Source organism: Ctenopharyngodon idella, chromosome 4 (assembly GCF_019924925.1).
Source record: "Ctenopharyngodon idella isolate HZGC_01 chromosome 4, HZGC01, whole genome shotgun sequence".
Lineage (NCBI taxonomy): Eukaryota > Metazoa > Chordata > Actinopteri > Cypriniformes > Xenocyprididae > Ctenopharyngodon > Ctenopharyngodon idella.
The window spans coordinates 27,131,028-27,157,617 of NC_067223.1; the positions used below are offsets into that span (position 1 = coordinate 27,131,028).

Below are 26,590 nucleotides of genomic sequence, written 5' to 3' on the forward strand. Positions count from 1 at the left end.
AACTTTGATGTTCTGTTCCTGTATTTCTTCCGTTGTTCTTTAAACTCTGCAGATTCACTCTCCATTTGTCTTCTGAGATCATCTTTTAATGTCTTAAATTCGGTTTTGAGTTGAAAGTCTTGGGTTTTCTGGTATCATCCAGGCATGTTTGCAGTAAGTCTCATTGTGTCTCCATCTTCTTCTGTCTCATATTTCCTCTCTCTTCTCTGTTAGTATCATTGACTAGGTTTCTCTTGCTCCTCACCTTGTTTCTCTCACTCATCCTTAAACGTTCTCTGACTTTTTTTTTTTTTTAGCAGGGTATATTACATAAACTTCAAGAGAGCTTATCGTTTACACAACCAATACGGCTCTAGTGGAACCAGAACCAGAACATGTTATTTCAGTGACAGAAGTTCAGCTTTATTATTAATGTAATGAAGAGAATCTATAACATCTCACTGTTAATGTCATGATTACCTGTATGTCTCTGTCTTCATGGACTCTTATTTTGAATTCCTTTTGTCTTCTTGTGTCTGGTTTTCAGTTCCATACTAACACTTGTTTGTAACCATGACAATGATTATCACCATCAGTCTCGTGTTATCTAGTGTATTTAAAGTCATCTTATCAATCACCTTATGTTCATTGTCTTGTGTTAACGTTTCATGGTGATGTTTATTAAATATGTGCTCATCGTCTTTCTGCATCAAGCCTCTTATCTTGGATCATCTAGTCAAGTCTATGATTTATCAGTCACTGATTTATCGTGCAGCTCAAAGGATTATGGGTAGAATCTCTCTCCAGTCTATTCTGATTCAGCAACACAGTTTCACTGATGATCTAGGACCAACCATAAACCCAGGACAGAGCGGTTGAGTGAATGTGGTCTGGACTGTGTGGATGAGGCTCATTGTGTCTCCAGAGACGCTGTAGAAGGACAGAGTTCCTGCACTGTGATCCACATACACTCCTATTTTCCTGCTGTTGGACTTTACAGGGAGATCAGTCTTTATGTTATTGTGTCTGAATGAGTATCTGGAGGAAGAGCAGATCATACTCCAGGACTGATCATTACATCCAAAAACACACTCATTACCCTCTCCCTTCCTGCTGATGCTCTTATATGACACTGATATAAACACTTGAATCCCCTTCCACTCAAACTCCCAGTAACAGCGTCGATCACACACACTCTCTCTACACAACACCTGCTGATACTCATCAAATCTGTCTGGATGATCAGGATACGACTGGACTGTGTTAGTGGCAGTAATCACTCTGTTCTCCTCAGACAGACGGAGGCGTTTATTCACTGTGTTCAAATCCAGAGTGAGCTGATGGGAATCTGATGGAGATAAAACACATCAGGTGTATCACTATTACAGAAACTCTCTATCTTAAGTTTAGATCTGACAAGTTAATTTTGGATTTTTCACAAATTCTTATTACAGAAGCAAATCTTAACTTGATTTAGGATTCTTATCCTATTTTACAGAATCTAATCTCATCTGTAGTTATTAGGAAATCTTGAATTCGGTACTCAACTCTCAGGTCTGTTGCCCAGCAACCAATAATAATACATTTAAGAAATGTCATTGTGTAATAGCTTTTGTCCTAAATGAGTTTCTGATTGAAATGGCCATAGTTACCAAACAGATAAGATAGGATTCTAAAGTTAAGATCTTTCTGTAAAAATGAGTGTGTGTGTGTGTGTGTGTGTGAGAGAGAGAGAGAGAGGGATTGTGTGTGTGTGTGTTTGTGTGTGTGTGAGAGAGAAAAAGAGAGAGAGTGTGAGTGTGTGGCTGCGTTCAGAACCGCATACTTCCCTACTATATTACTATATCAGATGGAGTCTGATATAGTGAGGCAATAGTTTGGGGTGTAGTGCCCTCTGGTGGCTAACCAGGGTACTCCAAAGGGTGATCATGACATTACCGCCCCTCTAAGGAGTGGATTCCAGACACTCCAACAAAGGCAAAAAAAAAAAAAAAAACATTCAGGAGGGAGGCGGAACGGAGGAGGAACAGGGGGAGGGATGGTGGGCCAGGCCCGTGGAGGGGAAGGGGAACTTGAGATGAAAGCAAAGCAGACAGCCAGGGCGGAGCCGGCTCAGTAGGCAGCCAGGTCGGAGCTGGCTCAGTAGGCGGCCATGGCGGAGCTGGCTCAGTAGGCGGCCATGGCGGAGCAGGCCGGGCAGGCAGTCAGGGCGCAGCCGACGGAGCAGGCCGGGCAGGCAGTCAGGGCAGAGCTGGCTGAGGAGGCGGCCAAGGCGGCACAGGCCGGGCAGGCGGTCAGGGCGGAGCAGGCTGAATAGGTGGCCAGGGTGGAGCAGACGACCACCACAGTAGCACAGATGGGCTTGAAGACCCCCACGGCAGAGCAGATGACCACCACAGCAGCGCAGACGACCACCACAGCAGCACAGACGTGCTTGAAGACCCCCACAGCAGAGCAGACAACCACAACAGCAGTGCAGACGGGCTTGAAGACCCCCACGGCAGAGCAGGCGACCACCACAGTCGTGCAGATGGAACTGAAGACCCATGGTGGATCTGGTGTAACTAGAGTCCAGCTGATTAGGCAAAACCGAAACACAAGGCACAGAGAAATAAGGGTTGGCCACTAGGGCCGTAACAGGACAGGCAGGGAGCTCTGACTACAGTAGAAATTAAAGCTCTAAGTTCTGCCAGGATGACTCAAATGTTATGTCACCCATTACATTTAGATCTATCTAATCAGTATCTAACACTTGGGGTATAAAAGATCGGTACTTACACATGTTTGAGTTTGCAGATGATGATGCGCCCCTGCCTTCATCTTCAGGCAGGAAATGCAGAGTCCGCAACGGACAGGGCCTATGCCAAAAAACTTTATCATACAATATCTTGCTTTCATTTGCTGGTCTGTTAATAAATAAATGTCATTGTTATGTTATCTTGCCTCTCGAGTCTTTCTGATAGAACGACCTCATGCATGCAGCAAGTTCAGGAATGACCTCTGATGTCACGTTGAAGCAAACAGGATGTTCATGTGCAACCTCTGCAGTCATGTCAAGGTGAACAGGGAGTTTAGGAATGACCTCTGTGGTCACGCCGAGGCAAACAGGAAGTTCATGTGTGATCCCTGCGGTCGTGTCAAGGTGAACAGGAAGTTCATGTGTGACCCCTGCGGTCGTGTCAAGGTGAACAGGGAGTTCTAGGGCGACCTCCTTGGTCATATCAAAGGAGACAGGAAATTCAGGGCTGACCTCCTTGGTCACAGCTGGGCAGTCAAAAAACTCATGGACTGGAGCAGACTCCTGGGCTGGAGTGGGTTTCCGAAGCAAACTCATGAGCTGGAGCTGGCTCAGGAGCAGATTTAGGGGTTGGAGCAGGCACTGGAGAGGACTAATGGGCTGGAGTGGGCTCTGGAGCGGACTAATGGGCTCAAATGCCTAGGGCCCACCTTAATGGCTTCATGTGCGATGTTCATGACGACCGGGAACTATGGTGTGGTGTACATGGTGGCTGAAGACTCTGGCGTGGTGACCATTTTGGCTGATGGCTTTGGCTCTGTGGCCATCTTGAACATAGGCTCTGATGTGGCGGCCATGTTGCGAATAGGCACCAGCTGCCCAGGAGCAACAATACGACTTCGGATTGAAGATAATTAATGAACCCCAAAAATCCAGAGTCTTAAGTCCTTCAATCTCCCATGAAGGCAAAGGGTAATCCAAACAGTTATTTAAAATCTCAATCAGCTTCGAGTCATTTACTCCAGCCCCACTGCTAAAGTCCAAAAGTACTGAGCCAGACCACCCACCTGCATCCCCTGCTGACGTAGGGCAGTGAAGGTCTCATGTCGTGCCTTCCGCTCCTTCTTAGAGGTTGGGGAAGCAATCCAGATTCTCATGCTGCTGGATTTGAATTGATCAAGGTTTATGTCACAGATTGCTCTGAGACTTTAGTAAGATCCAAGTGCAGCTTTATTGGGATATCCAGAATCATAGTACAGCACCAGGCAAGAGTCAAAACACATGAGTGCAGATGTGCATGTAACAATAGTAAAACCTCGATGATAATGACTGAAACAAACCGGGTATGAACAGGCATGAAACTAACAACATGAGCGAATACAGCTGTGTACAATGATTAGTGATGAGTCCAGGACAAAGGATTCTGGGTGATGGAGTCTCCCATAATCAAAGACTATAGAAGCCAAGAGACGAAATTCTAATGCTTTTTTGGTAACGGCCACTAGGTGGTGCTTCAGTAGCATGGCCGCCATTTTGGGGTGAAAATGCCAACTGGACAACAGAATCCATCATCCAAAATCGGCGAATCTCACAGCCAAATCAGAAGTAAATTTTATGACACCTACAGTAAATGTTGTATTGTCTTGTGTATGTTTTATATTATCAGTTGTGGAATCCAGTCATTAAGTACACATTTGAGGTAACGTATTTAGCCTACTTTATTAAGTGTTTCCATTTTATGCAACTTTACACATTTACTAATAGTAAATTAATTAATTAATAATTAAATAAAAGTTAAGATAATCATGTTTGTAGTGTGATCCAGGGGATTAAAACATACAATATATATTTCAGACCTCATGGAGTAATAGTAACTAATAATAGTAATTACTCCACTAGGTCTGAAATATATATTGTATGTTTTAATCCCCTGGATCACGCTACAAACATGATGATCTTATAGAACATGTTGCATTGCTGTTTCTGTTATCCCATAGTTGCCACTTTTGGACACAGTGCTATGTTTTTTGTTAACATATAGTCTTGCTTTTGTAAGGGACACAGGGTCAATTTACCTTAAAGGGAATTATTGGTAACACTTTAGAATACTGATCCTTCATTAATGAATAACTACACAGGAACAAATGAGTAATGCATTAACACTCTAGTAACTACTATTAACTAACAAGAAACTCTGATTAATGAATTTAATCATATAGTAGTATAGTAGTTCTTTGTAGTTCTCTGGGAGGTATGAAAAAAACAGTAGTTACTGATTAGCTAATAGTGAACTACCACATTCAACTGAGCACTATTACTTACTAATTTATTAATCAGAGTTAATTGTTAGTTAATAGTAGTTACTATAACGTTGATAATGCAGTACTCATTTATTCCTGTGTAGTTATTCATTAGTTTATAGGGAATTTTAAAAGAGTCACTTATTTCATGACCGAGCAAATGACTCGTCCAGCGCTCAGTCGAACAGGCCATAACTATCAGCTCTCTAGTGGATATAAATATCCAACTACAGTGAAAATGCTATTCATTAACATGGTAACAAATATCGGCAGTTTAAGACATTAAATTCATAAGCACATAACATAAGACACTTCTCTTTAAAAATCTAAATGAGACTTCACTGATTATTCTAACACAAGCTAATATATAACACAAACACACACGCACACTCATCATTCACATGAATTGCAGAAAGAAAGGAAGTGAGGAAAGAATGAGTTTTAAGAGAGTGAAATGATTAAATCCCAAGTTTTTGGCAATATAGGCACTTCATAAGACCAGATCAGAACGAACCATCAATCATTAATTTAACCCTTCTATCGCTTCTTAGGTGGGGTATCCATTTTTTCAACTACACTGTTTGGAGGTTAGTCGGGCCGATATCAACAACAATCATCTAACCAATCAGCATTAGGGGGCGTATGACGGTCGTGGAGACAGAACGAGCAAGAGGGAGATTTGAAAAAAAAAGAAAAAAAAAAAAAAACGCAGAAAGAGTAATGATGAGACATAATACAAAACAGCTCACTGGAATGAAGGTTTATGACTGAGCAATTGCTTTAGGACCTGTGTTCATTTTAGAAAAGCTTTCCAGCGCTGGAGAGAACCTGAAAACAGACACGGAGGCTGCTTTGAACCCGCTTTTCATGTGAGTAAAACTGGGTTCGAGTGTCATAATTGTCTGGGGCTGCTGTGCTCTTGGTGATTAACAACGAACACTTGTTTGTATTTAGACTCTTGTGTACTGTACGTTCATTTTTTGTGCTTCCTTGTCGTTCGTCATCAACTGCGCTTTATTTATCGTGAAGCATTTTGTTGCGCGTCAGTTGTGATAAACAGACACCCACTCTCGCATTGCGTGTGTAACAGTGGCTAGCTAGTGACAGTTGCGCAGGTGAAGCACTGCGCACTGACGACCGTTAGAGAACGTGGTGTTTAGCGTCATTGGTAGTGCATTCGCCTCACATTCCAGCAGCGATTGGGCCGGGGCTCGAGACTGACTCGGAGCAGGGTGGTTAAGATTGGAATGTGAGTTTTGGAGGCAGAGCAATGAAGAGAGGGGTGGGTTTGTTTGGGTTGATTTCAAATATCAACAATGTCCAACAGTGTAGTTGAAAAAATGGATACCCCACCTTTAAAGAGTAGGCGAGAATTACCTTGGTGATGTGTGGTACCCACAAGGATAGTAAAACCTGAAATGTGTGTGTGTGAGAGTGTGTGTTGTGATTTATGAGGACACAAATTTGTATAATGACATGGGTATTACACTGGTATTACAACATAAATATGAAATATGAGAACATTTCATGAGTCTTCATATTTAAAATAGCTTTAAAACATACTAAACAATGTTTTTTAAAAATGTAAAAATGCAGAATGTTTTCTGTGATGGGTAGGTTTAGGAGTAGTGGTAGTGTAGGGGGATAGAATGTACAGTTTTTACAGTATAAAAACCATTACGCCTATGGAATGTCCTCACTTTGATAGCAAAACAAACCTGTATGTGTGTGTGCGTGTGTGTGTGTGTGTGTGTGTGTGTAGACGTACATTTTTGTTGTCCTGGTGTAATCCTGTTCTCTCCTCCATGATCCACACTGGAAAACACACACAGTGACACAATCAATCATAGACAAAAGTTTTTTATACTGTACAAACTGTATATTCTCTCTTCCTACACCAACCCTTCATCTAAACCTACCCATCACACAAAACTTTCTGCATTTTTACATCTTCAAAAAACATAATTTTGTATGATTTATATGGGGTGAAATTAGACTGTGCAGCAATTTGTACAAATAGAGACATTTTTTGTGAATATTTGCGAATATAAATGTTTTCCTTTGTTCTAGTGTATCATAATTTGTGCATGCAACAAAGAAGATGTGCATTTGTGGATCAGTGTAACACCACACTGGCACCGCCTCCTATAAATCCAGCAGAAGTTTCCAAGCTTCAAGCGGCATTCTTTTATCAAAGCGAGGTCCTCCAAGGTTACCAAGAGCAACTAAATAAACTACAGTCTGCTAACAAATACCTCACGCATTATATCCAGTCGCTTCCAGCCACCACGCCGAAGATGGTAAGCTTTGCTTTACCTAATAAGTTTGATGGTTCAGCGGAGCAATGCAGAGGGTTTATTCGTCAAGTTTAATTTTTTTTTTGATAATCAAGACGATCAGTTTGAGTCTGATGAAAAGAAGTGTGCCTTTCTCATGTCTTTGCTCACGGGCAAAGCTATTGATTGGGCTCCAGCGGTTTGGGAATCTGATAGATCTTTTTGGACATCTTACAGCTACTTTACTTTTTTAGCAAATCTGGGCCGTGTTTGAATATCCTGCGGGAGGCAAAGTTATTTCCTCACAGCTGCTTCATATGAGTCAAGGTAACCGCACAGCTGCCGAATACGCCATTGATTTTCGAAAGCTCGCTGCTCAGAGCGGCTGGAATGATGTCTTGCTAAAGGCTGTGTTTCAGAAAAGCTTGAACATTGAATTACAAACTTGCAAAAGGGATAACTGTTCCTTTTCTGAATATGTGACTCTAGCTATTAAAATTGACAATCTCATGAGAAATGCTCTAAGAAAAAGACCAATGCGTTTTTCACAGCTATTTATTCCAGCCAAACAAACATCACGGTCATTTAGCCAAGTTTCATCAACTACAAACCCATCTGAAAACCAGCCCATACAAGAGCCCATGCCACTTGGTTTCACTAAACTCTCTGAAGAAGAAAAACTATGATGACGCATGCACAATATTTGCTTCTACTGTGGAGAGGCAGGCCATCATAGCACTGAGCTCCGGCCAACCTGGCATCTCACTCGAGTTAATGGATCGGTGCAGTCAGTCTTAATGGGACAGCATCCAAATTTACCTGCTGTCATTATTAATGCTAATCAAACAACAAAAAAAGAGAGAAAATCTCTCACTGCTTGCTTTTGTAACTTTAATAAGAATAAATGTATATTTAATTTTCACAGTAAAGACTATGCATTGTTTTTTTTATACCTTTGATTATTTTATACATTTTCTAGTGCTTGAAGTTTTTTCATGTAGGTCTATTTCGTCTGTCTTTGTTCTATTGTAGTTTGTTTTCTTTTCTATTTCTTTATCACAGTTTATTTGTCTTCCGTATGCTTAAGTTTTTTAGGCTAGTATTATTTTTTTAAATTATATTGAAATTGATGATAATTATGAAATTTCAATGATATGGAAAATTTTGATATCATAAAAATCTTATTTAAAGAAAAAATAACTATATTGTGATATAAAGATTTTGGTCATATCGCACAGCCCTAACTGACAGAAGAACTCAGTTTACATCTCAAGTTTGGAAGGCTTTCTGCAGACATCTAGACATCAACATCAGTCTCACTTCCGGCTACTATCCCCAATCGAATGGACAGGTAGTAAGATTAAATCAGGATATTGGCAGGTACCTGCGTTAATACTGTAGTCATTAACAGAATTTCATGAATGGAATTTCTACCGGAGGCTGAGTGTGCTCAAAATTCTCTAACAAATTTATCTACCGGATTAACCCCATTCCAGTGTGTTGTTGCCGACATCCCCTTTACCAATCAGGACAACGGGTCTGGCTCTTTTCAAAGTATCTTAAGTTGGGGCTACCGACCAGGAAGCTCAGCCCCAGGTACGTAGGCCCATTCAAAATCTTGAGACAGATTAATGAGATCACGTACCAATTAGATCTTCTTGTTAATTACCATATTTCTACTTCCTTCCATGTATCGCTTCTCAAACCAGTCCACCCATCTGCTGACCCCAACACGGAGAACCAAGAACCACCACCACTGCTGGACATTGATGGATCACCAGCATACAAGGTGACAGAACTACTGGACTTTAGGCGTAGAGGGGGTCAGCTCCAATATTTGGTGGACTGGGAGGACTTCGGGCCTGAGGAGAGATCTTGGGTAGCCGCCCACGACATCTTGGATCCCACAGTCAGACAGACCTGCACCTCGGGCACGAGGCATTACGTCAAATGAGGAAAGACAGCTGTGCATCACTGCATTCACGACTGCAGGTAAACACAGCTGTAAGTCAAGATAATACCTTATCAGATCGCAAAATGATCTCAAGACATAGGCTATGCTTCCTTTAGGTTTTGATAAAAAAAAAGCCCATCCCTAGGTTAAACATGCTAGTAACATGCTTAAACATGTTAGAAATGTGTTAAAACATCCTAGCAACATGATAATAATGCTAGCTAACTGCATAGCAACACCAGGAAAAACATGTCAACCACCTAGCAACAACCTAGCATCTGCCTAGCAACCACCCCGAGTACCTTAGCAACCATACAGTAACACACTAACAACCATCCCTAGCACCGCTGTAGAACAAACCAGCAATGCTAAAACATGTTTAAAAAAGGTACAAACGTGCTAGCAACATGCTAAAACAAGTTAAAATGTAGTGTTTATCAGAAAGAAGAAAGTCATATACACCTAGGATGGCTTGAGGGTGAGTAAAGCTTGGACTAATTTTCATTTCAAAGTGAACTAAATCTTTAATTCATTGCTGTATTTTCAGTTACAGGTTTGCTTTTGTGGCATGAATAAAGTCTATGCTTAATGTAACTAGAGAAATATTAGGCTATATAGCCTTTTCTCTTTCCGTTTTCAAGTTTTTTTCCCTTAATTTGAACTCATTGATGCCACTTTGTTCATTCTTGAACTGAACTTTTTCCTCTATGGTGATTAAATTTGCCTTGAACACAAGTACAGAATGATAGGAGCGGTGTTCGATAGGCCTGTGAGATGTCCCAGAGGTGCTCTCATAAATGCTGCATGTTTCTCTGTATGTTATTCTGTATGTTATTTTGCGGAAAAAAAAGTTTTTATATGCGCAGGTAAGCTCATGGCTTTCATTGTAAAACAGCTGCCGTCAATACTGATGCGAAGGGCGTGTGAATTTTGGGCATGATTTTCATTATTATTAGGCCTATTATTATTATCATGGAGTAAAACTGGTTGGCTTTTTTGACTTCTGTAGCCTAAAGAAACAGCTGCACACTTAATGAATCAACAGCCTGTTTGCTATTATTCAACATGTTTACCATTAGACATAAATTTAGAGTGAGCTTTATTTAGAGTTTACAATTAAATAAAAGTAGTTCAAATTATAAAAGAGGTCACAGAAATTTGTTTTTATTTCTATTTTATTTTATTTTAATGGTTTAATGAAATTAACATAAAAAGTTAATTTCAAACCCTGGCTATAAACATGCTAAAACGTCTATTTATGTATCATTTTTCTGACAAATTGTATTGCCTTCAAAACCTTTAAACTTTAAACTTCAAAAGAACTGGGACTCATTTGTTTCTGATGGAGCCAGTGCCACGTTAGGCAAGAACTCTGGTGTGGCAAACAGGCTGACTGCAAGGCACCCGAACTTCTTTACAAGACACTGCATGAACCACCATTTGGAACTTGCTGTATCTGATGCTGTGGATGAGGTTCAGGCAGTCAACCACTTCAAAGTGTTCATGGAGAAGATCCACAATCTCTACAGTCACTTCTGGAAGCAGTGCAAGAAGTGGACTCACAAGTCATGAAAATTGGCAGTTTTAAGTACACAATGGGGGGCCAGCAGCTTCCGTACTATAAAGACTGTGTGGATGTCGTATGAAGAACTCAACATACACTTTGGAAATGCTGCAGGAGACCAAACAGCAAAGCGAGACAAACTTACAGAGACATTGGACTTGTACCCCGTGGATCTCTCGTACCTCATTGTGTCGTGTGCCAGTGAGCTGCCGGCTGACAGCGTGTGTTGCAACCCAGTATGTTGTTGGGCGCTCCGGATGAGGATCAGATGTTGATAGCTGCATCGGTGAGAGGGCTTTCATCCTCTGGAGAGGAAGATGACGCTGAGCTTCCCGCTTCGGCAGTGTTTGCTCATGCTGAATCAGATTCATAGTTGATAGCCATGCTTGCCCGGGCCGCCGCGCGCTCAGACTCGTTCTGAGCGATCGTGGGTGGAGGATTGGTTCTGGGCTCGGGCTTTCTGGAAGTGCATGAAGAGCTTTGGCATTATGGAGATACATTAGTGCCATAATCTGTTTTGAGATTTATGGTGGACTGGTGGAGGACTGTCAGGTGGACTGCGCAAAGTGCTGCCACTTAGAGGAATCATCTGTGGGGTAGTTCTGAGCTGGGGTTGATTGAGGACCTGCACATGCTGACTGACCTTGCCCTCTGGGAAGCAAGCATACCAGTACATGGAGCTACAGAGAGCTCCCTTCAAGCCCCTAGTGTGAGTTGAGCTTAAAAGCCTGTCTTTGAAGACAGCACTCCTGACCGCACTCATTTCCTTCAAGAGGGTGGGAGACCTGCAAGCATTTTCGGTCAGCGATTTGTGCCTTGAATTCGAGCCAGCCTTGTCTTACATCCGACGCCAGGCCCAGTACTCGTGTGCATGACCGGTCAGTCAGCCCTTGTACTGGGCTAGATGCCCATATGACGTGATTCCCTGCGGATAATCCCATATGTGTATTGTCCACAGTACTGTTTCACTGATGGTAAACCTGTGTCTTTCCCTGGGCGGCTCTCCTTGGGCGGCTTTGCTCTGCCCTGTCTCTGTGCTGTAGCGTTCCTCCCTGGCTAGGTAGGACCAACCCCAAAGATCTTCCATATGTAGTACTGCCCCACAGTTCAGTCCATATGTGTATTTCCACATATTACCTGTGGAAACGGTGTGGTCTCCATAGTGTTCCCCTCCCTTGGGACTGGGAACGTTTCCCTGGTGTTTTGGTCTGGCTGATAATGTGGGAATTGAGTTCCGAAGGCCTCTTTCCTGGGGTCGGAACAGCAGCTTTGTATATCCTCTGAGTAAAATCCTGTCCTTTCCATCCCCTAGGGTATGGAGGACTTCTCTCTGGCTTACTTCAGGGGCTGTGTAGGTTACGAGCGGCAGTTATTGCCGCGGGAGTTATTGGGCATGCCGCGGCTTGCCAGCATCTGCGTCCAACACTTGTAACACGGTTCAGTCATTATGGTGTTTTCCATATGGAACCCATTATGTCAGTATTGATGTAATGCCGAAGGTGACTGACTAAATGGGAACATCTAGGTTACTACTGTAACCCCCGTTCCCTGAAGGAAGGAACCACCGCTGAATGGCTGGGTTCCCTGTCTCGGCTTCTCAGCAAAATATGAATAAAGTGAGTATGCCGGTCATATTTATACCCGTACGTGCTGGGTAGGTGTGACTCAGCATGTAAATCTCACTGGCCAATCTCGTTTGGCTCATTTTGTACCACTTGGAGGCGTTTTGTACCACTCCAAGGCGAGACCCCATTACGTTAGTATTGACGTAATGTCTCTGTTCCCTCCTTCAGGAATGGGGGTTACAATAATAACCTAGACGTTACATTGTCTTCAAATTTTATCAGTTTAGTTGAAAATAATAATAATGGGCATGCTTGTCAAGGTGTCAAGGAAAACGAGGTGTATTTAGGCGCAACAACTGCGCCATTGACCAACAAAAACCGTGTCTAAAGTCAATGGAACAATATTTATTTATTTTTTTGTTATTTAAAGGGCGCATTAGTAATATGCTATAGGCTGGTGCACAATGCACGTACACTCTGCTTGTTACACACACAGGAATACACAACAACAAAAACATTTTTAAATATGAAAAATATTTCTTTTTGGAGAAGCGTTCAATCTTTTTGCTTGCAAATTCCGCCATGTAAATAACAAATCCGCCATGGTGCAACAACAACTGGCTTTTAAAAGAAATGAGAGATGAAACTCTGAATGGTTTTTTGCACGTTACGCCCAAAACACACCAATGACTCATTAAGACACTAGTTACAAGCCTTTTGGACCATGCCAACCTTTTTTTTCTTAGGATTCGGACACATCGTAAGTGAACCTGCTCCATGCACTTCAGACCATGCGCTTAGATTGTTAAAAGAGGGCCCCTAATGTCTGATTTCTAATGTCTGTTTTTCTTTAGTAACAACTCTGTTGAATGCTTTTTGTAGTAAAGAAAACAAAATAAAATATGATCATCAGTTAAAATGATGATTATAATTACTTATTGATGGTAACAATCACCATCATAAAGTTGCCTGATTCAGTGGTCATTTAAAGTTTAATCACTGATCATTCATGTGTTCAGTCATTAATACATTCAGATTTTGCACTAATAACTCTGCGACACTACAGCATGAGATCCAGCATTGTTGTAGTGATCACTTATTATGATTTTTAAAATGTTAAAATGGAAAGTTTTGAGCTATTGTATCGATCAGACATACACAGACATCAAGAATCAGCATATAAAACTTAACAATGGTCACCAGAGTTCTGCACGCGGGAGACCCGCCAAATTTAATATAATGGGTGGAATAATATTTAGGTGTCGGGGTGCGGTACTCAATTTGGTGCATTTGACAGCTGCTTTCAAATGGTCCCGTGCTTATTTGTATTCAAGCTCTGTCTGAAGACCATTAAAGGCTTACAGCACGATTTGCAGCGCTGAACATTTTAGCCAATCGCGCTGCATCTGATTGAAAGCTAGAAATTATATTAAAGGTAGCGCACTCTGCTCACTTTATGTATTAAATATAGGCTATTCATGATTTGAATAAAAGTTTTAGAATATTTTTCGCACTGCTACAAAGAGGACCAGCGGCCAGGTAAACACTGCCGAGTTTCAGAAGAGACAGCCGCGTTTAAATGCCAAGTGAATCTGCTAAAATATTTACTTTAAGCTTGTTAAATAGGCCTACTAAAACATTCTTTGTTCTATTATTTTACTTGTGTTGTTTAACGCAATGTTTAATTAAATGCAGTGACATAGAATGCCTAATGTTGGTTTAGGCTACATGAGAAAATAATTTTTGTCTAGCTCATGTAGGAGATTTAACGCGGGTGCAGGTCATGTCGCGTTTTTTATGTCAAACGGGTCGGGTCGGGTACGGGCTAAAATTAGTGTTTCTGTCGGATATCGGGTCGGGTGTACTGTTACTAACTGCGGGTGTGGGGCAGGGCAGGACTCTTCATGGTCACAATGAACAAAAAGTTTCATGCTGCGATGCATGCTGGGTAACAGCAGGGTACAAAACTCATTAATTACTCCCAGCATGCATTGCAGCCCGAATAAATTATACAGATTATTAATCTCTGCTTTTATTTTTATTTATTGTTGTGTTGTTGTTGACTTTTTAGTAGCTTGGTTTTCTTTTATCTGAATATTTTGTTGATTGTCACAATTGTTGAGGTTTGTATGATGAGTGTCTACATGTGTCTCAATGCCCATTTAAAAATTAGTGCACAAAATTTGATGTTACATGAGAGTTGGTTTCTATTTATAGGGATTTAAAACGGGATGATTGTGAGCGAAATTATGTATTTGAATGAATCTTTTTAAGTCTTTAGTTACTTCTGTCTGTAATGGCTAACTTTAGCACGAGCCAGCAGTATTCAAGTGTGGGCTGTGAAGGAGCATTTCACTGGGTTGGACCTACAGAACAAATACACCCAGCTTTGCTGAATCAGTCGTCTTGTTCACATTAGTAAGGTTCTGCTACTGATCGACTTTTGGAATACTGCAAATGCTTTGGCAATAAGAATGTAAAAATACTTGTCATGCAAATAAAGCAACTTTAAATGAACGAGAGAGGCAAGGATAATAGATCTATGTATGTGACATTTGTGAGGAAAACACTTAGTATAGATGATTTGTATGCAAATTTCAAAGGACAATAAGGCTTGTTGCAATGACTCTCTCATGACATAAAAGATGCTCATTTGCCACCACCTACTGCCATGAATATGCAATATAACTAAACGAATCAGTGAATGAATTTGAATGACTTTTTCTGGTGAAAAGAATCAAATGACTCAAGTCACTAAGATAAATCAAAATTTCCACCACTATTTTAGTGATCTTTCTTTTACTGATATAAAGTCTGATTCTTTTTCTGTGAGCTGGCTCTTTCAGTAAAAAAAAGATGCACCAGTTTGTTTACATAATCATGCAATTATATTATTAATGAACCCAATAAAGACATGTCTGAAGAATATAAAGTGAATAAACTAGCTTTAATCATCTCAGCTTTTAACATAAACCATGAGAAATCATTTTAAAAACTATCATTTCACCCTCTCATACAAGTCAACTGCTTGGTTCACATGTTTATATTAGCAGCATATTGGTTCTTAGTAGACATATCAAGAGTCTGAACTGTTTCCTCAGTTCAGAGCTCAAGTGACTCGAGAACTGTTGTAACCATTGTCCGAAAAGTGCACCATCTCATGCACCACATCTGGCTTTTATAATTTTGTCATATTTAATGATGGTTTGACCTACAATTGGGATATCAGCACGTCACATAAATTATGCAATGTAATTATAGTAAAAAAAAAGGGCTGCTTTAATCAGTCACACTATATCATCTTTTAGCTTAGGATATTTTCTTTCAAATGAGACCATTTTCACGTTTCTGTGAGCTTTCGTTTGTAAATAATCAACTGTTTTGTCGCGGATGTGAACAGGAAATGCGCTCTCGAACGGAGAAAAACGCGATCTCCAAACAATCGATCAAAGCGTGCTAACGTTTTAGGATAGGTCGATGGTATATAAATCATGCCCAAATGTTAGCGTTTGTCAATCAAGCCAAACCGTCCATTCAGAAATCGAGAAATTTGACACTTTAAGGTAAGGAGGCTAATCTCTCATGTTGACACGCGAACTGGCTTGACTGAAGTTTTCGTGAGGATATAGTTTATGGACTGTTTTGATTTCGGTAATTACATCTAGAAAGGTAAAAGCATTGATGGCATCTATAAAAGAGATATCTTAAAGTGAAACGAAAGTGATTATTGCCTCGACTAGTGACACAGTGGAGACCTGCGCATTTAATTGGTATGTGTATACTGTAATACTGCATTTACAATGCTTATCAGTGGCGTACACTTTGATCGTGAAAGTGCCCTTTGCGGTCGCATTGCGGTGCCCCCGCGTTCCCATTACTACCCCCTGGAACGCGATTTCTACCGCGGGAGAACAATCCCCCCCCCCCACTTTGAAAATGTATCCTGCGCCCCTGCATTAAGTGATAACCATTTATTAGTGTTACAGCCATATATTGCATACTGTTATGTGTAATTAAATGTACCTTGCCATGATATTCTGCATTACTTGTATTTTCATATAAGATGTTATTTTCTGTAATCCAATACTGTATTTTTGTAACTGAATGTCTTTTTATTCAAAGTTTATATACAAGATGTTTAGGCTTACATCCAGTTTATGTAAATTACCTCATTAGCAGTTCTGGGTTTGAATGAATGTACCATTTCTCACCACTAGGTGGTGGTATTGGTAGAAGATTTCATAGTGTAAGGGCCAGATTTACTAACAGCTTGCAGTAGCGCAAACCCTCTTTTGGCATTAAAACTACTGTCAGGATTTACTAATGACAGGCAGTGAGAAAAGGCATGTACACGTACGCAATTATTTTTTGCGGCTGATACACATTTGTCGGAGTTTCCCTTTCAGATGCAAAATTTATGGGAGGAGAGTATTTAAATGAATCATGCAAGGTGATTTACTAATATTTGAGCTAGTCAATTTACTATTATTTGTGCCATTATTTACCACCCCAAAAAAGCATGTCTTAAACCAGACGCTAATTTGCGCTGCTCTTGGTAGATTGTGTTGGTCATTATGGAAACGATCCGGCTGCGTCTTTGTTCAATTTGCACGAACTGAACTTTCCACTCCCATTGCCGCTTTTTTGGAATTGCGCTCTCACACTAATTTGCCCTGTTTGGTAAATCTGGCCCTAATTCTTTTATAATATTTAACCTGAGAATTTCTTCAAAGATTATGATTATACACATACACACAAACAAATCCCATACATATACCTGAATATGTATATATGCATCTATGGTGAATAGATTAACCCTGTAAAGTCCATGTAAAGCTGTGTTGTGTACAACATAGATGAAAGTTACCATTGTGTTAAGAACAAATAAGCCTCTTTTTTTTTAATTTGTAGGAAAATCATGGAAATAGTTCATGGAAATAGAACATTTTTATATTATGGTTTGTTATATTTATTTGGTTTGGTCAATGTCTTTGTGTTTGTTTGTTTGTTTGTTTTGCTGTTATAAGCTGTAAGGTGAAGGCTGAAATAACTGAAAACATTTAATGAAATCATATGGAACTATAATGTGGTCAAGACATGAACTACTTTAGCTAAGGGTTTAGCGCAAAATATTTACACATCTTAGAAAGTTCATCAATCAATCAGAATAAAGCATTCAATAGTATAACTAGAGCTAAACTTATCAATTAGAACTTTTGTAAACATATGAAAGAAATAAAGTCAAAATGATTTGTGATAAGTGAAGATGGTAATACTGTTTTTGGAGTTGTTTAATCAAAAGATTCTGCTTCACATACTTGAGTTTGTCCAGTGTGCAGTTTGGATCCTCTAGTTTTTCAGAGAGCAGCTTTACTCCTGAATCCCCTGGGTGATTGTAGCTCAGATCTAGCTCTCTAAGGTGTGAAGGGTTCGAAGTCAGAGCTGAAGAAACATAGCCACAGCCTTTCTTTGTCACCATACAGCCAGACAACCTACAGACACACACAGCAACAGTCCACATGATTTGAACATTTATACCTATTTCAATACAATACAATACTATACAAATTTTATTTATATAGCACATTTAAAAACAATTGGTGTTGAACAAAGTGCTTTACAAGAACCATAGTAAACAAACAATAAAATAAAGACACATAAAACATTAAAACGAATAAAAGATAATGAAACTGATAACATATGGACTAAGGTTAAATAGTTAAGAATACTTAAATCAAAAATGATTGAGTACTAATGAAAATCAAGGAATAATAAAAGCAGTTGAGAAAATATAAGTTTTCAAAGTTTATTTGAAGATTGACAGAGTTTGGGCGGATCTGACGTAAGCCGGTAGGCTATTCCATAACTTAGGGCCGATAACCGCAAAAGCACGATCACCCCTATTTTTCAGTCTAGTTCTAGGAACAGATAGTAGATCAGAGTCCCCTGATCTGAGTGATCTTGACTGTGAGGGTGGATGTAGTAGTTCAGATAAATACTGAGGGGCCTGGTTCCGCAAGACTTAAAAACAAATAACAAAACTTTAAAATCAATTCTGTATTTAATCAGTAACCAATGGAGTGAGATCAAAACCGGTGTAATGTGTTCACTTTTACGCTTCCCTTTAAGGAGCCGTGCTGCGGCATTTTGAACTAATTGCAAGCGTGTGATACATGTCTGAGGAGCACCAATATATAAAGAATTACAATAATCTTAATTGTGATGTTACAAAAGCATGCATAACAGTCTCAAAGTTCCTAGTAGACAAACAGGGCTTAACCCTTGGCTAAAAGACGAAGATGGTAAAAACAGGACTTAACTACAGCACTTGTCTGCTTATCATATTTAAGGCTGTTATCAAGTAAAACCCCTAGGTTCTGAACACAGGTAGTACTGTATGGTAACAACATATGAAGATCAAAGTCATGAGTACTGCGATCGTTTGAGCCAAACAAGATAATTTCGGTCTTGCTCTCATTAAGACTCAAGAAATTACTAGCGAGCCAGAGTTTTAGTTCATCCAAACAGTCCAATATCGGCGCTAAGGCAAGCTTATCATCACGCTTTAAAGGCAGGTAAATTTGTGTGTCATCAGCATACAGATAAAAAGATTCCCCATATCTAGATAGAATATAACCCAAAGGGAACATATAAAGATTAAACAGTACCGGGCCAAGAATAGAGCCCTGAGGAACAGCAGAACCCAATTGCATTTTAGACGAAGACTGTTGCCTGATGCAGACAGAATAACTCCTATTAGTTAAGTATGAGTGGAACCATTGTAGCACCGTACCCCGAAAGCCCACACATGCTTCTAGGCGTGATATGAGAATGTCATGGTTGACCAGGTCAAAAGCAGAGCTAAGATCTAGCAAGACCAAAGCCATAGATTGCCCGGTATCAGTGGTGAGCATTACATCATTCGTGACTCTTAAGAGTGCCGATTCGGTGCTAATGAATTCAGCAATTCATTAGGTATTATTTATGTAACTGTGTGTTGTTTTGTTGGTTTGAATTGAAAATATAATTTATGTAATTCATGTAATTAAATAAGAAGAGACAGGAAACATTATCAGCATATTAGGCATAAAAAGAGTGAACGTGCATATTTTAAAATAAAATATTATTTGCAAATCATTGAAATGCATTACTTTGCACTGAATTCTATTTGCTAAAAAACTTAATTTCCCTCAAATACTTTTAAATACGTTATTAAATTACTTTAAATTTAAAATAACTAAATATTTTATTTTAGTAGAAAACTAAAATCTATGACAATAAAACACTAGTGAAACACCTTAATGCTTCTCAGTTGTTGAGAAGATTTATAAATAATTCTCATTACAAAATTGGGAAAATATTTGGTGCATGTTGCATATTCATTTCCATGTTATGAGTGGCCCAAACTTACTTACAGGAGTTCATGTGGAGCATAATATAGTGATGCTATAACATAATATTATGTTATAGCATAATATTGTGATGACATAGCATAATATTGTGATGTATATTTATATCACAACCTTTAAAATTCATACTAAGCCATATCCCATTGTCTTAAACGGTGTTCCGTACACAGCCACTAGATGGTGCTACTAGCTGGTTCAGTGCTATCGGAAGCAAACCATGCATGAAATAGATGTATTTGTAAAAGCAACATTTTGCAGTTTTAGTACTTAAGGCTATTTTGCAATTTTAATCTTCATACAGTCCCGTCCCTCCACCCCAACAATATTTTTCTCAGACTTATGTGGTCCACATGGGTCAGACTTCTCAACTCTGAATATATGAACGTCTGTACAAATATGGAAAAATATCACATTCCAGCAAATGTTTTTTTGTCTCTTGTTCTGGCATTCCATTGAGAGCAGATGACACATTCTGTGACAAAATCACATTTTATTCACAAATTATTGTGATAGTATTTTGCTAATTATTTAAAAACTATTTACCTCAGTATCTCCAGCTGACATTTCGTACTCTTCAGTCCACCAGAAAGAAGCTTCACTCCTGAATCCTGTAGGTCATTGTTACTGAGGTCTAGCTCTCTCAGGAACGAGATTGAGGATTTTAGTGTTGAAGACAAACTCTGACAGCACTGAGCAGTGAGATTACAACTATGTAGCCTGTGTAGAGAACAAAACAACTGTAATGCAATTGTAATGCTTATTAGGTAGGGTTTATAATCTGGAGCACAGATCATTTGGTAAAACCTTTGACTGAAGTGATGTAAGAAAAGCTAAAAAATGATCTTTTTATAAAATAACTAGTATTTTAAATTGATTTAATATACGATAAAAAGAATAATAAAATGGGTAAAGCATCTGCCTGACACCTGACCCAGCTTGCCTGATGATGGAGATACATTGGCATTTAATAACCTCACACATTGATGCATTTACATTTATTCATTTTTTCAACAGTCTTGGCCATCAAATCATCTGTGTAAGATTAAGGCCCAATTAAAACAACAGTGTATAAATGAATGTAAAGAAGACTCTTACAGTGCTCTTTTGGTGTTTTTGATCACTGGCAACAGTCTCATCACTGCTTCATCAGATCCTCTGTATTTCTGCAGGTCAAACGTCTCTTGAGTCTCTTCTGACATCTGGAGCACAAACACCAGACCAGACCACTGAGCAGAGGAGAGATTTTGTGCTGAAAGATTTCCTGAGCTCAGATTCTTCTGGATTTCCTCCACATAGTCATCTTTCAGTTCACTGAGACAGTAGAAGAGATTGATGGTCCTCTCTACTGATTTCTCCATCTCTATCTTCTGTTTGATATAGTCAATAGTGTCTATAACATTCTCTGTTTTGAGTTCCAGTCCTGGCAGTAGTTCCTTCAGGTCACTCTGATTGGACTCCAGTGAGAGACCCAGGAGGAACCGGAGGAAAAGGTCCAGTTGTCCGTTCTCGCTTAGCAAAGCCTTCTTGACTGCTGTCTTATGGAGTTTAAGCAGTGGCTTTGTGGAGAGTTTACATGTCAGGTTTTTCCATGATTTAAGAAATGGGTTTGCTTTCTTGTCTTTGTTAATAAAAAACACATAGAGAGCAGCAAGGAATTCCTGCATGCTGAGATGAATGAAGCTATAAACCTTTCTGGCTGAAACCTTTTCCTTCTGAAAGATCTGAGTGCATAACCCAAAGAACACTGACCCTTCACAGACATCTAGCCCGCAATTCTCAAGATCTTCTTCGTAGAAAATCAGTTGTCCTTTCTCCAGCTGTTGAAAGGCCAGTTTCCCAAGCTTCAGAATAACCTGATCAAAAGACATTGCATTGGGTTTAGGTTCAGGGCCATCACAGTATTTTTCTTCCATCTGTTGTTGCTGAGAAATTAAGAAGTTTGTGTACATCTCTGTGATAGTTGTTGGTGTTTTGTCATTGCTCCCTTGAGCCAGTAGAGGCTGAAGTACAGTGAGTGAGATCCAGCAGAAGACGGGGATGTGGCACATGATGTACAGACTCCTGGATTTCTTAATGTGACTGATGATGTTCCCAGCAACCTCAGAACTGCTGTTTTTAATAAAGTATAGCTCTTTCTGCTCATCGTTAAATCCTCGCACCTCTGTCACTTGATCAATGTGGTTTCGGGGTATCAGACTGGCTGCTGCTGGTCTGGATGTGATCCAGATGAGAGCAGAGGGAACCAAATGTCTCATGATAACACTTCTAACTATCTTACTCACTGTTGTTTTTTTGTGAACATCTGTAAATCTTCCACCCTTTTTAAAGCTCAAAGGAAAGCGACATTCATCCAGCCCATCAAAAATGAACAACACCTTACCATCACCTTCAGGAAGAGAGGGCAGTTCTTTAGGATCACTAAAAAAGTATTCGTGAAGCAGTCCCATGAGACTGCAGTTCTCTGTAATCAGGTTTAGCTGACGGAACGGCAGAGGAAAAATGAAGGTCATATCCTGATTTTCTGTTCCTTCAGCCCAGTCAAGGATGAATTTATTGACAGAGACAGTTTTTCCTACCCCTGCGATCCCTAACGTCAGCACCTTTTTGTTTTTGTTGACTTTAAAAATATTTTTGCACTGGATAGGTGTGTCCTTGGCATCATATCGTTTATGATTTGATTCGATCTGTATCACCTCGTGGTCATTTACTCTTCCTCCAGTCTCATTCTCTACCACATATAAATCAGTGTAAATATTGTTAAAGTTTTTCTTATGACTCGTCTGTGACTGTGAACAACCAACAAATATTTGCTCGTAGTCCTGTTTTAATTTGTTCTTCAGTCTGCGACTGGTCTCTGTGTAATTATGAAGAGTATCTTGTCTGTCATCTGCAGTTAAGCCTTTAAAAATGAGGGGGAAAAAAAGGAAAGACTAAGTGATCATGTTTTTCATAAAGTCTTAATAAAACCTATATGTAATTTGTAACCTGGTCTGCAGTTCCCATTACCAAAATAACTACAGCACATGCGTGATAAAAACTGCACTTTTGCTATATTCAACTTAATCACACTCGTATTGTAATAGTGTTTACATGCACGTCTTACATTAATTATGCTGAAGTTGACACCTTGATTAATGCTGACTTGAATGCAGTTGGTTTCAGTTTTAAAATTTCTTTCTTTCTTTTTCTAATTCCTTCCAGAACATTTATTGGATTGTCACTATCGGACTCAGATCAAATTTGGACGCCCCCCAAATTTATTGTAGTCATGTAAGTTTTCCGACGTGAGCTCTGCTACAGTTTGAAGCGGTTAAGGCCCGGGTACCGGGTACCGGGTGTGTAGATGTCCGCAGATGCTCCTGATGGCGAAAATTACATCACACAGCTGAAGTAGCCTATACTTTGGGATTGAGTCAGGTGTCCACAACAACGAGCGTCTTAAGCAAGATCCAAGTCCACATGAATGGCCCGTTCGGGGCACAAGCTCACTGTTCAGAGAGTCAAAGCAGTTCACAGTCTAATAGATGTTGGCAACCTCTTTAAATTATTCTTGTCTGTACTGATGAACATCGCATCTTATAAAAGAAAAATTTCTTGCTTGCGCCAACTGAAAACACACATGAGAAACACCATTAGACAAGTGAGACTCTCGGACATTGCAGCAGTAGACTACTAAACATTGAACTGGCCATTCATGTGGAATTGTGGAATTGGATAAAACAGATAATCTCTTTGATGCCGTGCCTGATGGACGCCGTTTAGCCCAGGGGATATTAAATTATTATTATTATTAAGCTACTTTTATTAGGCTATTAAATTAAAATTACAATTCATTTGCCCTGCAATAAATTCACAGTGTAGCCTATCACCGGATAACCGACGTGCTGCTAGGATAATAAAAGATTAGTTTTAGCTTCCACATTTCAAAAACAACTTGTTTAACAAAAAATACTTCTTGATTTATGAAAATACTAATTTTTTTCACTATGGGCCACAAAAGAATTATATATATAAAAAATAATTCGATTAATCTCCCAATTGTCTCTAAGTGAATATGTGCCGTTCGTGCAGTATCAAATGTCAGACGCTCAGTCAGGTTTTACTTTCAGTTTCTGTAATGAATAATTGACTGGCATTTGAGACTTCTTCAACGGCATAACTCTCACGCAAAGTTTGCACATTGCTTGTGTGATATCCACTGGCTTGCCTTCACGGTTTAAAATGGAAATATTTTCAATATTGCGATGTGGCATTTTTCTGTATCACCAGTTGCTCGCAAAATGATGGACTATAGTTCACATTTTGTGCGCGTCATTTCCCGTGATAATAAAATTAAGTAAATAACTAAATAAATGAGTAAATAAACAAGTAAATAAACGAGTAGGTAAGTAAACAAGTAAGAAGCAAAATTAAACTTGTTTGCTAATGCAGGTACAAAAAGCCTCGATTTTTTTCTGCCTCAACTCAAGAGTTAAATGTCGCCCATGCTGACTGACATTATTAAAAGCTTTTTGATTAAACACTGACATCTAGCAAACCAACCTAGACATGAGACTGTATTAGGGTTAGGGTTATTAAAATGATCCTTTGTCTGTACAAGTTGCTTGCAGAAGTTTTAATTAAGGATTTTAATTAAGACCATTGGAAACCATGTAACCATTTGTAAAATCAGACACTGTTCTGCTGTTCTCCTTGGCCCTGTAATTGTTGCTTGTTGTTATATTTTCTTGTTTCCATGTACAGGCAGTGATTGTTATTTACCCCGTATCTCTTCTGAATGAGCTCCAACAGCAGCACATGTCTTCATTTTGCCTGTCAATTACATTACAGTCACAACAAATTAAACATACTGTTGTAGCCATTTAAGAAAATGTATTTGGTTTCTTATTTTTGTTACAATATTATAATATTATTTATCTTATGTTTTTAATTTAATCTGTCAATTAAGAAAGAAAAAAAATGAAAATTGTATCAGTCATAAAGGGAGTATAAATGGATTGAATTACAGATGCCAGGAGTTATGGAATGGGTCAGAGATGATTTTTGATGTTTTCTTTATCAATTATCTGTTTTTAAATAAATAAGAGAAAAACAAATAACGCCTGGTAGAATAAAGTGTGTACTAAAACACAAGCCCACTACCATGCTTCCTCAGCCTTGAGAAAAGGCAGAAACACGTACCTTGCTTGTGTTTGTTCTCCACCTGCTTAGCAAGATTATTCTGGTTCATCTTTCTCAGGATTTCCACCATGATCTTCACAGCTTCTTCTGATCCAAAACGGTCCACCATCTTATTCACTGTTTTTAACCTATCTGCATTTTCCATATCAGACTTTGATATACACTCATGATCATTTTCTAAGTGCCACTGAAACTCCTTTAGATCAGCTTCTACCAGTTCATACAGAGATTTCTTGAGCAGCTCTTTATCAGATGCCATCGCCCTTCACCGATTCACAGCTGCATGACAAAAAGAAAAAGATCTGAAGTAGTTAACTCCGAACATTTGGAACTAAGCACTCAAATGTAATTTGGATTATGAAATAAAGCGGTGATCAGATTAGAAATCTCAGTCAACTCATCCAAACTCATATGTTAAAGAATTCATATAATGCTCCTTTTTACAAGATAATATAATAATTCAAGATTATATGAGTCTCAGGGTCTCCCATAGAATGTGTATGTGACGTTTCAGCTCAAAACACCCCACAGATAAATTATGCTATTTTGTAAATTAAATCAATTTTGCTATTTTGTAAATGCTGCTTTTTGAGTAGAAGCATAAAAATGATGTTTTTGTGTGTGTCTATTCCCCACCCTTTTTCCAGAAGTGGACAGAGCCTTCACAACTCGTGCCTCAGCTCTGCCAGCAATAAATAAAACATCTGTTTGGCTTTGATTATCATCTCTGTTGTGGTCATAATAAATTTTTTTCTTTGCATTTGTTTAAAAAGCCTTGGCAATTATGCTTCTGATATTCTGCTTTCTGAGTGCAAACACAAAAAGTTCACAAAAACAATTGGTTATGTCTCTGAACATAATCAGCTGGGAATGAAATCACATATATATATTAGTATATTACCTACCCAATGTCACATATATATTATATTATCTGTGAAACAACATCTCTTGGACTTTGCAACAACATGCTACTAATGCAACTCAACCAGGCCCTGTACACCTTGGGTAGGAATTATTTAAATGAGGATGTAGTGAGGTTTAAGGCATAATTTTAATAACAAAATAAACATAAAAACAAAACCAAAGTAAAGCAGCAGTCCCTCACGGACGACTGCTGCATATAAATATACATGCGTATATAATATGCGTGGGCTTCGAGACCAGTGTGACACACAGGTGGCGCTCATTAACACTCACAATACCGGGCTTGCTCAGTTTCCACAGCTCTCAGCCCACCCTGCTTAACACAGAGGAATATTGTGACTTGTTCGTTCCTGGAAGAAAACTCAAGATTACAATGGAGGCGTTTCAGGGAGTTCAGAAACAGTGTGCACTGATATAGAGAATAACTCCCACTGGAGTGACTAAGTGCTTTGCAACTTTGCAGACCTTTTTCATGCTCAAACAGCAACATTACACATATAAACACATTTGAACATTGAACATTTAAAAAAGCATCCTTTAAACCAGGGCTATTCAACTGGTGGCCCATGAGCCAAACCCAACCCCCGAGGTAATTTGTTTCAGCCCTTCAAGTATCCTAGTGTGAAAAAGACATCTCTAGAATAAATTTAGTTCAGTCAGACAACGGGCCCTACAGTTATAAAGTTCCATGCAACACAAGA

General features: G+C 39.3%; 1 protein-coding gene and 1 long non-coding RNA gene across 3 annotated transcripts; one reads left to right on the top strand and one right to left on the bottom strand.

The window, feature by feature from the left end:
• Positions 1-25,479, bottom strand: LOC127511069 (NACHT, LRR and PYD domains-containing protein 3-like). The gene is made up of 7 exons (XM_051891462.1): positions 24,966-25,479; positions 24,546-24,596; positions 20,880-22,683; positions 20,328-20,501; positions 17,694-17,867; positions 6,785-6,831; positions 1-1,327 (listed from the first exon to the last, which is right to left on the bottom strand). The coding sequence occupies exons 1-7, from the start codon at positions 25,222-25,224 to the stop codon at positions 798-800; spliced, it is 3,039 nt and encodes a 1,012-aa protein (XP_051747422.1). The 5' UTR covers positions 25,225-25,479; the 3' UTR covers positions 1-797.
• Positions 5,465-21,070, top strand: LOC127511297 (uncharacterized). Of its 2 annotated transcripts, XR_007929979.1 has the most exons (5): positions 5,465-5,885; positions 7,087-8,643; positions 8,789-8,888; positions 9,002-9,284; positions 20,954-21,070. It is a non-coding gene; the product is annotated as an uncharacterized LOC127511297 (long non-coding RNA). The 2 variants fall into 2 exon arrangements; XR_007929978.1 differs by having other exon boundaries at positions 7,087-8,888.
• Positions 25,480-26,590: the final 1,111 nt, after the last annotated feature.